The sequence below is a fragment of the Papaver somniferum genome, chromosome 5 (assembly GCF_003573695.1).
Source record: "Papaver somniferum cultivar HN1 chromosome 5, ASM357369v1, whole genome shotgun sequence".
In the NCBI taxonomy this organism is placed as follows: Eukaryota; Viridiplantae; Streptophyta; class Magnoliopsida; order Ranunculales; family Papaveraceae; genus Papaver; species Papaver somniferum.
The window spans coordinates 139,668,335-139,682,642 of record NC_039362.1 but is presented as its reverse complement, the minus strand read 5'-3'; the positions used below and the strand labels follow the sequence as shown (position 1 = coordinate 139,682,642).

The window sequence follows — 14,308 nt, the reverse complement described above, 5'->3', positions numbered from 1 at the left end:
TTCATAAAAACAAGTGTTGTCTAAATAGAGTAATGTTTCATGTTTTAGTGACTTTATTTCTTACAACCTCAGTCGTGCATCTTAAATTTCTAGAATGAATTCGAATTTAAATACCTTTCCGATTTTTCCATAATTTCTTATAAATATGTGAATGATGATGTCAGAAGTTCAAAACGCTCGATCAATAAAAAAAAATCTTGCATATCCCATAAGAAGATATCCAGGCCCCAAATCTTTTATAATCTGGAAATGATCCTAATAAAGATTCTAAGGTTCAAATTAAACGGAGTTGAAGGTTAGTTTGGTATGCATGAGCCTTCTAGCAACTAACCTGTATACACCGACTGCAGTGTCCCAGTGGCTCATTCGGAGTCCACAAGAGAGGAAGATTGGCCCTCTTAATCATAGCAATGGGTCACCACCAGGGTTACGACGCCATATAATGTATTAATGTGGAAAGGGCGTCTATCGGATGTTGATGTCACGGATAACTTACTAAATCAAAACGATCATAATCATCTGATCCAGATTAAGCTTAATAATTTAAGCAGAACTCGTGTTAGTGGGACCCAAAATCTGATCCATATCTTCTCTTCTGTCTCTGTTTTCTAGTGATGACTCATACCCCGCGTCACCGAAACATGGCTTCAATCTTTTATCTTCTCCTCCATCTCTTTCTTTCTTCTTCATTCAATTTTATCGTTATTTAGAATCACTGATTGAATAAATCCTCATCACCATTCAAAACTTCTATCTTGTTCTCATCTCTCCTCCCATTCTCATTACTTCTTCTCTGTTTTCACGTTTGCATTTTTAACCAGCTTCACAAACATATAAATAACCCTGTGTTTGACTTTTCTTGAGGGTTTTTTCAATGTTGAGATTTGCACGTTTCGTCTCTGCTTTATATTTTTGTTGGTGTCTTATTTTTGAAATTACCGAATTAATTTGATTGAATCTGGGGATATCCTATACGCTTCCAAAAATTTGTTTTTTTTTAAACAGAAACTTAAACTGAAAGTTTTGGATTAAACCCTTTTATCCGATTACATTTTCTTGGATTGGAATTTAGGGTTTCTTCAAGGGAGGAGAAAAGGGGAAATACAAAAAGATCAAAAAAGGTATTTTTTTTTTAATTTTTTTGGGGGTTAAATTTTGAATCTTTTCTATGGATATTAGTAATGAAGCTAGCGTTGATCCATTTTCAATTGGACCATCATCAATTCTAGGTCGAACAATTGCTTTTAGGATTTTACTATTCAGCTCAATTTCACAATTGAAACAAAGAATTTATCGAATTTTATTGATTTGGTTGAGTAGATTTAAGAAAACTGTGTTTCCTGTGATATCATGGTTTCATCCTCGAAACCCTCAAGGGATTTTAGTCATGGTTACATTAGTAGCTTTCTTATTGAAAAGATATACAAATTTAAAACAAAGAGCTGATTTAGCTTATAGAAGGAAATTCTGGAGGAATATGATGAGAACAGCATTAACATATGAAGAATGGGCTCATGGAGCTAAAATGTTAGATAAAGAGACTCCAAAAATGAATGAATCGGATCTTTATGACGAAGAATTAGTGAGAAATAAGCTTGAGGAGTTGAAACATCGAAGGCAGGAAGGGTCTTTGAGGGATATTATTTTCTGTATGAGAGCTGATTTGATTAGGAATTTGGGGAATATGTGTAATCCAGAGCTTCATAAAGGAAGGCTTCAAGTGCCGAAATTGATTAAAGAGTATATTGATGAAGTTTCCACTCAGTTGAGGATGGTTTGTGATTCCGATTCTGAGGAGCTTCTTTTAGAAGAAAAGCTTGCTTTCATGCATGAAACTAGACATGCTTTTGGAAGAACAGCCTTGTTGTTAAGTGGCGGTGCGTCTCTGGGTGCTTTTCATGTCGGTGTAGTGAAAACACTAGTTGAACATAAACTTTTACCTCGAATTATAGCAGGTTCTAGTGTTGGATCAATTATGTGTTCAATTGTTGCTACCAAGTCGTGGCCAGAGTTGCAGAGCTTTTTTGAAGATTCATGGCATTCTTTACAGTTTTTCGATCAAATGGGTGGGATTTTTACAGTTGTCAAGAGGGTAATGACACAAGGAGCTGTTCATGATATCCGGAAGTTGCAGGTGTTGTTAAGGAATTTAACCAGCAATTTAACGTTTCAAGAGGCTTACGATATGACGGGTAGGGTCTTAGGTGTTACAGTTTGCTCTCCAAGGAAACACGAGCCTCCCAGATGTCTTAACTACTTAACATCTCCTCATGTTGTTATATGGAGTGCTGTGACTGCTTCTTGCGCGTTTCCTGGTTTGTTCGAGGCTCAAGAATTGATGGCAAAAGATAGAAGTGGTGAAATTGTTCCTTATCACCCTCCATTTCACCTAGGCCCCGATGAGGCTTCGAGCCTTCCTGTTAGAAGGTGGAGGGACGGTAGTTTGGAGAGCGATTTACCCATGATACAGCTCAAGGAATTGTTTAATGTCAATCATTTCATTGTTAGTCAGGCCAACCCTCACATTGCACCATTTTTGAGGCTGAAAGAGATTGTGAGAGCTTATGGAGGAAATTTCGCTGCCAAGGTAAACGTTCAGAATTATTTTAAAAGTTCTAACTCATTATTGATATCCATACAACGTATTCATTTATTACTTCACATTTTCCTTCATAACTTGGTTTAAATATGAAATGGAATGTGAATATATGTATACTTGAATGAAAGGATTCATGCCAACCTTCAACAACTTGATATTTATCCCTTTTAGATCGAGTGATAGTGGTGAATGGAAATTTATTGTTCTAATGTCATACATGGAGAATTTAGTGGAGAATTCATATACTTCTTGTGTACGTGTGAAGCTATATATGACTAACTTGAATCTCTGAAGTAGAAAGTAGAGTATTGTGGTTATTACAGAATTGCGTTGTTTTGATCTTTCTTCGCATTAATTTTAGTTTTTTAGTGTTTGAACTCCTCCCCAGCTTGTATTTTAGAAAGGTGTTTGATTTGATGAAGAGGTGTCTATGTAAATTGAGTAGGGCTTAATATCCATAGAGAAGCGTATAGAACCTCTCGTGGGTTTCTATGGAGTAAAAAGTAAACGACATGAGAGTACAGGTGACAACATCTAGTAAAAAATTTCACTATAGCTGAAGATTATAGGAAAGTAAATGACATGAGAGTAGCATCTCAAATATCTGTACTGATAGTAAGACTAGTCAATTTTTCACCTATGTTCGGGATTCTCAGTTGACCTGTTAGATTATGCAGGTGGCATCAACAATAATCTGATTGAGTGCATGCATGTGTCCCTGTTACGAGATTCTTTCCCATGCATAAATTTATCTTCCCATTAGCCAGTATGTTGACTCATTGATGTACATGTTCTAGCTACAAGTATGATATCATTGTTTGAAGTGAACATTAACAAAATTTGTATTTTTATCGCTGTAGCTTGCTCATCTAGCTGAGATGGAGGTAAAGCATAGATGTCATCAGCTATTGGAACTTGGCTTTCCTTTGGGTGGCTTGGCTAAACTTTTCGCTCAAGATTGGGAGGGTGATGTCACTGTTGTTATGCCTGCCACACTTGCTCAGGTAAAGACAGATATTTTCCACAGCTTCTAGGTGAAGTATTAACTTTTAATGTACTAATTATTAATATTGGGATTCCTCATGAAACCTTACTGTGTATCATTATCGAAAATTTACACAATACCATACAAATCCTTGTTTTTCGTATTAAGTTCAAGTGTTCTATATTTGTTGACTGCAACCCTTGGTTTGACCTAAAATTCTTTGTCATGATGGATTAACCCTCTTGCTTTCTTTGATGTCTTTTCCTTTCCAGTACTCAAAAATTATACAGAACCCATCTCATGTGGAGCTTCAAAAGGCTGCTAACCAAGGCAGGAGGTGCACATGGGAGAAGCTTTCTGCAATTAAAAGCAACTGTGGTATTGAGCTTGCATTGGACGAATGTGTTGCCCTCCTCAACCACATGCGAAGGCTCAAGAGGAGTGCCGAGAGAGCCGCTGCTTCACATGGACACGGACTAGCCTCCACCGTTAGGTTTAATGCCTCCAAAAGGATACCCTCATGGAACTGCATCGCTCGTGAAAACTCAGCTGGGTCCCTCGAAGAAGACGTCATTTCAGAAGTTGTATCTCAGATGCAAAGAGCGGGTGGTGGGTCCACAAGTAAGAATTTCCGTGTTCACCGGAACATCCATGATGGCAGTGATAGTGATTCAGAGAGCATTGACCTTAATTCATGGACAAGATCTGGTGGGCCCTTGATGAGGACAGCATCTGCAAACAAGTTTGTCGACTATGTCCAAAATTTAGATGCTGATTCAGAATTAAACAAATCGTCTTGGATTAGGGGGGAGGATGAGGTCAAAGGAGTGACAGTGCCACCAAATATCATAATTCAAATGGTTAGCAGGGATTCTTATTATCACAGTAGTTCAAGGGTAACCACACCAGACCGAAACCCTGAGATTGTTGACTGGGAACAGCGGGCGGATATCAGTGGCAACAGAACTTCATCCGGTACTTCTAGCATTACGATTACTGAAGGAGATCTTCTTCAACCTGAAAGGATCCATAACGGAATTATCTTTAATGTTGTGAAGAAGGAAGATCTAGCAGTATCTCACTCAGGTCATGAGTCCGATACTTACCACAGTTCATCTCCCAGCCCTGCGGCTGAATGTGTTCAGCTCGAGCCTCTAGGTATAGATATGGATTCAGGTTCAACATCTGAAACTGAAGATGAGAAAGTGGTTCCTGAAAACGGCCAAAGTTATGAAACCGATCTCAATTAAATTCAGGTAGACCTTTCTGCAGAAATACGACGACAATTATTTCTACGGCTGAAGGAGATTTTCTTCTTCATTTGTTTCATTTTTTTGTACTTTGTATGTCAATTTATAAAGTGGTTTTACATCTCCACACAGTTAGATTAAGATGCTGCTATTTCGGGGAAAGAATAAGCAGGATATCAGGCTCCCCTGTTAGATACATATATACATGTAATGTAATGTAGTTGGATTCGGGTGATACCCCGATGTAAAATGACACAGACAAAAACAAAAACTGCTGGAAAATGTAAAAGCGTTAGCACTGTAAATCAAAATAACATTGTTTCTGAAGTTGTCTTGCAAAAACCTGGTATGATCATCTCGAATCATTTTTTATGTTCAATACCTCACAAAATTGAAATGTTTGAGTGCTGAATCATTAAGAAGGAACCATCACCTCAGAAGCAGAATGAGTACAATTTAAAGGCTTTCAAGCGTTGGCAAATCGACCAAAACAACTTGGACCTGCACCCCAGAAACCGAGACATTAAGCTTAAGAAAGAGGCACTGGAAAAGAACAAAAAAAAAAACAAAAAAATCAGCTTAAGGAAGAGGCACTGGAAAAGAATTAAAAAAAAAAACGAATTTTTTGGGGACTATTCAAAAAAGGTGGGGGACTACTCTCAAGTTTTTGGGATGGATATTGGTAATATTTTTCAGTCACCCCTTATCTGAATTTTTTTTAAATACCTACTTTATCCTTGATGATAAACTTAGTTAGTGTGTTGATTGATTAGTGTTGGTGTAATGATTAATAACTAATTAGTGATTAGTGAGTTATTAATGAGATTGTTTTGTTATAACATTATTATTGAGAGATAAGAAAAAGAAGAAGGAAATATGAAGAAGAAGATGGGTGAACCCAAAAAAAAACTTTTTTTGAGTTTAGTAATTATGATTTGAGTGATTCATGTGATGATACCTCATTCTCAGAATCAGAACCCCCTTCACCTCATAGTGTATTTGACAATACTTCTAATGATCCGGAAATGAGTTATTTGTTAGATGATGAAAGCTTTTTGCCCCAAACTCAACCTAACCAAACATATGATGGATTTTATCAGCCACAACCTGAAGATGAAGCTATGGGTACTCAGGTATGCCTCATATTTAGTTAATGTAGGTTGAATTGTGCAAAAATTTGGCCAAAATCAAAATTTCTTGAAAAAATTCGGTTAGGCCAACCTAGTTCCGTTACCAAATTTAGCTTGCGAGGTAACCGAACTGTTCTTAATGTGTAGTTCGGTTACTAAATTTAGCACACGGAGGTAACCGAACTACATGTTAATGGTGGTTTTTTAGAGTTCGTTTATGTAATCCCCAGAACATGTAACCGAACTATTTTTATAGAGTTTACAGTGCATAGTTCTGTTTAGTCGATATCAATACCTTTGTTACCGAACTTTTTGTTCGGTAATGTCGCAGAATATATGTATATTCGTTTCTAACCGAACCCATGAGTTCGGTTTAGTCGAGTTTTTCAGTTTCATGGCCGAACTTTCACATAGAAAATCTAAATACAGAGTTCGGTAAGGCCCAAATATAACATAACCGATATTTTCGTTCGGTAGGGTCGATAAAAAATTAGATTACCGAACTTTAAGTGTTAAATGTTTATGGTATTGACGTTGTGCTATTACTTGTAGGTTCCATGTAATCCAATTGAACCAATGGAAAACCAACCTTCCCCGGTTGGTATTTTGTACGATGACACATCCCATCACTACATGAATGACTTGGTATTCACAACTCCGGAAGATGCAAGAGTTTGGCTAGACAATATGCACAAAAGACATGTGTGTATTAGTATTGAATGGGAGAGAAAGCAAAACTCGCTTTGAAATGGTTTGTGAGAGAAGCGGTGATCCCGAGAAAAGCCACAAGAGGAAGGGTTATGTTTATAAAGGAAAGACAAATAGGAAGAACAAAACTTTCTCAAAGAAGATTAAATGCCCATTCAAGCTTGCATTTAATTTAAACAATGATTTGGGTGGATGGGTTCTCTACAAGTTTATGCAAGGTTGTCATAATCACCCTCGTCCGGAGCATCTTGAAGGACACTTCATGGCGGCAAAGCTAACTCCTAAAGAGATGGACATGGTAGCTAAATGAGGAAAATGAATATTTCACCACTTCAAATGCTTCAAATTCTAAAGGAGGATAACAAGGATAACCACTCATCTTTGTCCACCATTAACAATGAAATTGAGACAATTAAGATGAAGGAATGGAGAGATAGCAAAGTAATGCAACAATTGTTTCTTTTGGCCCAAGAGAAAAACTACGCGGTTCAAAAGGATGTGGATTCAGAAAGAGAGATAACACAACTCTTTATTGCGCATCCGACGAGTGTCCAATTGGCTCAATGCTTTCATCAAGTTCTAATAATGGATTGCACTTATAAGACTATTAAGTATGAGATGCCATTGTTGAATATTGTTGGGCGTACTTCGACAAAGTCACCGTTTACCGTGGTGTTTTGATTCTTAAGAGATGAGAAAGAACCTAGTTACATTTGGGCAATACAACAAGTTAAGGCAATCTTCCGAGGTGGTGATATCCCCGGGGTTATAGTGACGGATAATGATGTCGCATTGATGAATGCAATAGAGTAAGTGTTCCCACTAGCACATAGTATGCTTTGTACGTTCCATATATGGTGTAATTTGATAAATAGGTGCAAGCCAATAATTTGTCCACCTAAGAAAATAGGATATGAATAAATTAAGATACTACCGGAAAAAGAACGAGCGGATGCAAAAGAAAAAGTTGAAAAACAATACGATGTAAATTACGCTAAATGGGTTGCATTCAACGGTGAATGAGAAGCATTGTGTTGGTCCCTTACAGAGGAAGAGTATTATCTAAATCTTAAGGAGTTTATCGCCCATTGGGATACTCCCGATTACCCCGGTGTTGTATCGTATGTTATTCGCCAATGGTTGGAACCACACAAAGAGAGGTTTTCTTATGCCTATAACAACCAATATAAACACTTAGGAAATCAATCGACAAGTTTAGTAGAGTCGTCTCACCACCGGTTGAAGAAGAATATATTTGGATGTGTTGATAACTTTGTAACCGTGTGGAATGCTATGGAAAATTACTTCAAGCGCGACATTGATAGAATCAAAGAGAAGTTCCAAAAAGCCGTATATTCAAAAATGAATGGAAAATATGCTTACCATCCATTGTTCAAGGGGATCCATTACAACGTATCTCGGCAATGTATGAAGTTGTTGATTATAGAAGTCGAGTTGATTGATAAGTGGGAAACCAAGGCGGATGAGGTGTGTGTATGTAACATGAAGAAGTCTATGGGACTCCCTTGTCGCCATATGATAATAAATTACGAGCATGGCGTAATCCCTTTAAGCGACCTTGATCCATTTTGGAAGCATCTAAGTTTCATCCCTCCTGCAAAGGAAGAAGAGGCCGAAGAAGAGTTTGGTGATAAAGAAATGGGTAGAACCGTACTAGAGATGTATCGTGGTATGAACAAGCTCCAAAAAAAATGTTTTTGGATGACATGAGGAAAATCATATATCCACAAACGCAAGAGAATGTATATGAACCGGCAAAAGGCAAACCAAAAGGTAGACCACGCAAAAAAGAAACTAAAAAGCAACTACGAGAATATGCAAAGGTGTTATGTAAGAATAAAAGTGAGCAAAACGCAAATACTAGAGATCCTTGTGGCCATGAATATACCGCGGAAATATACTTGGAGAAACCAAGAAACGGGGGTAGGAGTATTGAGGAGAAAGGCAAAACAAGTGAGCGAGATTTGAAGAAAAATGTTCTGATGTGTCCATCACAACCAAGCCAACCCTCTTCCGGCGACGCGAAGCTTAAGTCTCTAATGCGCCCCATCCAACCATATTCCCTAGACGTAAAGCTTGAGGCTCCAAATAAAGACTATTTGAATGAGCTACCTCTATACATTAGAGAATACGTTATATCCACCGACGACGTTCCTCCGGATGGTAATTGTGGTTTTCATGTTGTTAATCAACAACTTGGGCTTTTCATCGAAGGTGCCAAGCAAAATAATGGGTGTGCAATCACTCATATAAGACAAAGGTTGTTGTCCAAACTAAAGGAGAATCCGGCCTTTTACAAGACAATGTTCTGCGATGGGGAGGGTAGTCTCAATGAGCAATTTGTTAGGTATCAACTTCGTCTTCATGGGGCCCATCCGATGACATCGGATTATTGGATGAGCATGCCTATATGTGGACACTTAATCGCCGAGGCATTCAATTGTGTGGTTCATTATTTCTCAAAACATGCTAGTTTCACCTTTACCCCGAAAACAACCGTATGTGTCGAGAAACTCAAACGAAGGAGATGTGTCATGGAATTGATCAACAACAACCACTTTATAGGGCTCCGGTTAAAACCCGATTGTCCATTGCCTCCAATATGTGGAACCTCTTATTGGCCTGCATTTAATCCGATAGAATGTTGGGTTTGTGTATCATGTATGAGCGTAACATGGAGATGTGGAATGCTTTGAAGAAGTCGGAAGAAATTGTAAATGAAGGTCAAATTTCACTTGAGGATGATTAAATAACACATGTAATGGAACTAAGTATGCTTATCAATGGAATACTATGTTTTTTGAAAAGTGGTATTAATTTTTGAGTAAATGTTTGTATTTTTATGTAGTTGCCAGATGATAGTTTGGTTGGTAGATTTAAATATCGACATTTCCGACCCGTGTTCGGCAATCTCACAAATTTTACCAGGTAACCGAACTTGAATATTAACAGGTTATCGAACTGTAGTTCAGAAGCTTAACATTTTAACTGTTGAATTTGATATTGAAGTTCGGTTTGGAAATGAAATTACAGGACAATTCCGAACTGTATATGACATAAGTTCGGTTAGGAAATGAAATTACAGGACATTGCCGAACTTTTACAGGATTTCCAAAATAAAATTACGTACCATCTAATATCCGAAACGCGTTATGAAAAAGTCTTTAAGGAGGCGGAAATGCTATTCATATTTGAAATCCTTTCTCTTCCATCTTCGCCATTCGTTTTTTGATGTTAAAATGATTTCGCCGAATCCTTCACCCCTAAGTCGATACCGCCTTTCAATATGATGTGATTTCAAATTGAGTTGTAGTAAAAAGTTCGTTGAGACTTGTGAAAGCAAAAGATTTTAGATTTAATGAAATTTAAAAACAAACAAAACTTAATTCAAGATTATTAGGAATAACCAAGACACTGATTCCACTATCACACATGAATAAATTATGGAAAATAATCCAAAACTCTAATTATCTTTTAAGTCCCTTATTTCTTAATTCACAAATAATCAGGCAAATTCTCAAATATCAATTATATTCTCTAAGCATAGATTATCAATTGACTAAACAAAGTATAACCTATCAGATTGAATCACAACTAATTAAGAAAATTATGCAAACAATTTAAAACTCTGCAAAAGCAGTGATTGAGTGAATTATAAATTATAAAATTAGAGAAAATAAAATAGTTACCAATTATTCATGCGTAAATAGCTTCCTCATTTCCTTGGTTGTGGGAGATTTAGCTCATTATCATGTTGGAAACGCACTCAAAAGTTGATTTCATTGTTCAAATGGTGTTTACAAATGATGAAAAGGGAGAAATAATTCAAAATCGGGTTTGTAACGCTTATTATTGTTGCAAACCAAAGAACGATACATAGGATGTGTCACTGTTACTGTAGCTCTAAGATTGTCGCTGAGCAGTTGCAAATACTGTAGCAAAAACGACTGCTTTTGTGGGTCAATGTTCTTCGTGTTCTTCAATGGCAGCAACAGCAGCAGTTTTCTCTGGTGATCGTGTTTCACCTCTTTGATGTTCCAAAGACTTCCCAAACTCTCCGTCACCCCTCTAAGACATCCCAGGGACCTTTTTATACCTCACCGTCATCAAATCTTCCGTATTAACTCCATATAATCCTCTCTTCAATTCTATGCAGATACGATAATATTTCTTTCCCTTTTTCTTTTCTTCACGCGTTCTCTTGTGTTATCTTACAACTGGCACACTCCAACACTCTGCTGCTCATCTCGGACAGATTTAAACTCACTGCAGGGAACAACTCTGCACGTAACTTCCCAAGAAATCCCGTGAATACCTCCTCTTTCTGTTATCCAACTTGACACGCATACAAACCAAGTTTTACGATTCAAAAATACATACCAATCATGTTGTGACTCAACTGGCCCATACAAGTCTGAATCCGTGAAAATATCCAAGTAAATCTCTGCCCAATCTTTCCCAGAAAACTAGCTTCTCCTGTTTGCATTCCAATGGATTATCCAACCCAAAAAAATTCATTCGAACACCCTTACCAACATTGTTTGGACCTATCAAGATCATCCCAATTGAAATCAGTGATTGAATCTCACTGTAATCGCTCCGAAAATCCAACAAAAAAGTACACAGCAAACTGAAATATGTTCCCGCCATTTTGCAATGTTTAAACGATGAAGAAGGGTGCCCCTTATCCAGAGTAATGGTTCCCTTAGCAGGTGACTCCCTGGGGTGTGAATAGTAAATAAGGTGTCCCTTATCGAAAGAGGTTCCCTTTAGTAATTGAGTGCCCCTTAGCCAAAACTGGGGTCCGAATAGCAAATCTCCTCCGGGGTTCCAAATAGCACTTTTCGAGCAACTTTTTCCACACAAGTGTATTTCTCTAAAAACACCTACAAACACATAAAAAACCATAATAAGCACACAATCAATCACTAACAATAGAGACACTGAGTATAATTCAGACGCAAAAATGTGTCTATCACAATACGAAATAAAGTCATAAATTCCACAACTCTATCTCTAATCTGTCCAAATCGAATGAACAAAGTTAAATGATAACGATTATAAGGGTTTGTTGTGTCGGAGATGAATTGCTCATGAATTTTCCCCCAATAAATTTGACTCATAATACCATTCATTCTTCGCTCTTCACCCCTCTTTGGATAGTATAATATGTAGTTCCTGCAAAGAGAAAGATCTTTTTTTAGAGTAAATTTAGGAGTAGTAGCTGCCATTTTTAGGAGATTTTGTAACAAAATGTTAACCATGAAACACATATATATACCACTTGTGTGTATAACGGCTAATTTTATAGCCGTTACTTGATATATAATACATAAGTTTAAAATTATGTACTATATTTGTGTCAGATAAAGGACATTTAAATTTCAAAATTACAAGTTCGGTGAGGAGATAAAAACTTGCGATCCAACCGAACCTAGAGTTCAGTTACGAGGCAAATACATGTCGTCACCGAACTTGTTTGTGGAGGCTCACAGCCAAACTGAGCATATATACGATTCCAAAAACACTCCAAAACAAACCTAAGAGTTGGTCTATGTGATTTATGCTTCACTGGAATGACTTTTCCAACATGGGAAATACCAAAAATTTGAGTCTCCAGAGGAGTGTTCGGTGACCTAAGAAAATTGGATCTGCCAACCGAACTTTTAGTTCGGTTATATGATAAATACAAGAGGTAACCGAACCTTATAATGAATGCTCACAACCAAACTGAGCATATATACGATTCCAAAAACACTTCAAAACAAACCTAAGAGCTGGTCTATGTGATTTATGCTTCAAGAGAATCCCTTTTCCAACATGTCCAACACCAAAAATTTGAGTTTCCAGAGAAGAGTTCGGTGACCTAAGGAATAATGATCTGCTAACCGAACTAATATCTATTGGATGAAAGCTAACTGTTTCAGCTTACATACAAGTTCGGTAACCAATGAAAATGTTGCGAGGTAACCGAACTGGGACTTCGGAAACCTGGTATAATTTTACCAGGTCACCGAACAAGCAGTTCGATGACCAGTATTTTATCACAGGTTACCGAACTCTATATTGTACTACAACATTTCAGTCTTATAACATTGAAAACACAAACCCAATAAAAATTAAAAACACAAACAAGGTTCTAAAACAAATATAAAAGTGTTATACAAACAAAACTACGAAATCCTCAAGTAATTGTTTAAAACACACAAACAAACCAAATTAAACCATACGAAATCCATAAGTAAGATGTCTTTTGAAACTAAAATCATAAGAAATCACTAACGACCACTTTTACGACCCCTCTCGCCACCTCCATGTTTACCGCGATTTTTAGGTCGAACTTCCTCATCACTTGTGGTATCATCTCCTTGACCAGTTTCCTCCACAGCGCGACTTGAACCTTCTCCTTGTTGTCGACCCCTTTTACCACCTCCTTGTTTACCACGAGTTTTGGGACGAACTTCCTCATCACTTGGGGTTTCATCTCCTCCACCGGTTTCGTCCATAGCGCGACTTGAACCTTGTCCTGGTTGTCGACCCCTCTTCAGTTTCTTAGACCTACTTGGCTCCATCATTCTTTTAGTTATAAGACCCTCCCACTGCTTGTAGTAGACGGTTTGTTCCTTGGTCTCTATCGGCTCTCCACTTTTGATTTTAGCCATCGATTTCTTCAACAATTTCGAACCCTTCAACACCTAATTCCAATTTTAAGCACAAGTAAATATTTTTTCAATAGTTTGAAACAACCGAAAAGAATAAGAGAAAGAAATTTTCTTACCACATTATCCCATAAACTTTTTGCTTCTTCTCCACAAATAGGCATCTCCTTCTGAGCTCTCTTAGCCTCCCTCTTCTTTGCCTTTGCATTTGCCGCATCAGCCTTAGCTTGTTGTTCTTTATTTATCACAAAAGGATGACAAACTTTTCATAATACTCCATATAATCTTCGTCACATGCATTTACATCTTCCCTACAAGTTAATCACCTTGTGGTATGTGGTAGTTAGTAAGTGCATTCCAATGTGCTACCGCAGGAGTTGGTTCATGTTTTGGCTCAAAATACTTCTCGGTGTTCTTTGTTCCTGGAACCTGCAAAGTGAAATTTTCATTCTCCACATTGGGATCCATTTGGACGCAACAAAGTTGTCTTAGTATTCTCCTTGGATTATATATTGCATAGCCTTTAGGATACCAAATTGGTCCATAGTAAGGCGTGACGCTAGAGAAAGCATTCAAGTCATCTTCATCTACAGAGACATCATCGGGTACGACGTATGGGTGAAATACTACATCGTTTACCGTAAGTGCATCCAATCTCTTCCTCAACGAAGTCAACTGCTCTTCTTTAGACTTATTTTGTGCATCCAAAAACAACCATTTTCCTGTTGTAGATTGGTCATAGGGATAATGTTATTTTACCTTTGCACTTACCAATTTAGGGAAGTGGTCGTAAATCCAAACCTTTGCGAAAATAAGAAAATATCCACGTACATGAAAATTGAATTGGAAGCATATAAATATTCCGAATAATTTGCTAATTAACAATGTAGAAAAACTCACCTGAACAAGAGTTAAGTAATCTCCAATTTGATTACACTTAATCCTCGACCCTTTGT

The 14,308-nt window shown here is 37.4% G+C and overlaps 1 protein-coding gene across 1 annotated transcript; it reads left to right on the top strand.

Annotated features, from left to right (window-relative positions):
- Positions 1-618: 618 nt before the first annotated feature.
- Positions 619-5,161, top strand: LOC113282928 (triacylglycerol lipase SDP1-like). Its single transcript, XM_026532038.1, has 3 exons — positions 619-2,587; positions 3,460-3,603; positions 3,857-5,161. Exons 1-3 carry the CDS (start codon positions 1,169-1,171, stop codon positions 4,832-4,834), a joined length of 2,541 nt encoding a protein of 846 aa, XP_026387823.1. The 5' UTR covers positions 619-1,168; the 3' UTR covers positions 4,835-5,161.
- Positions 5,162-14,308: the final 9,147 nt, after the last annotated feature.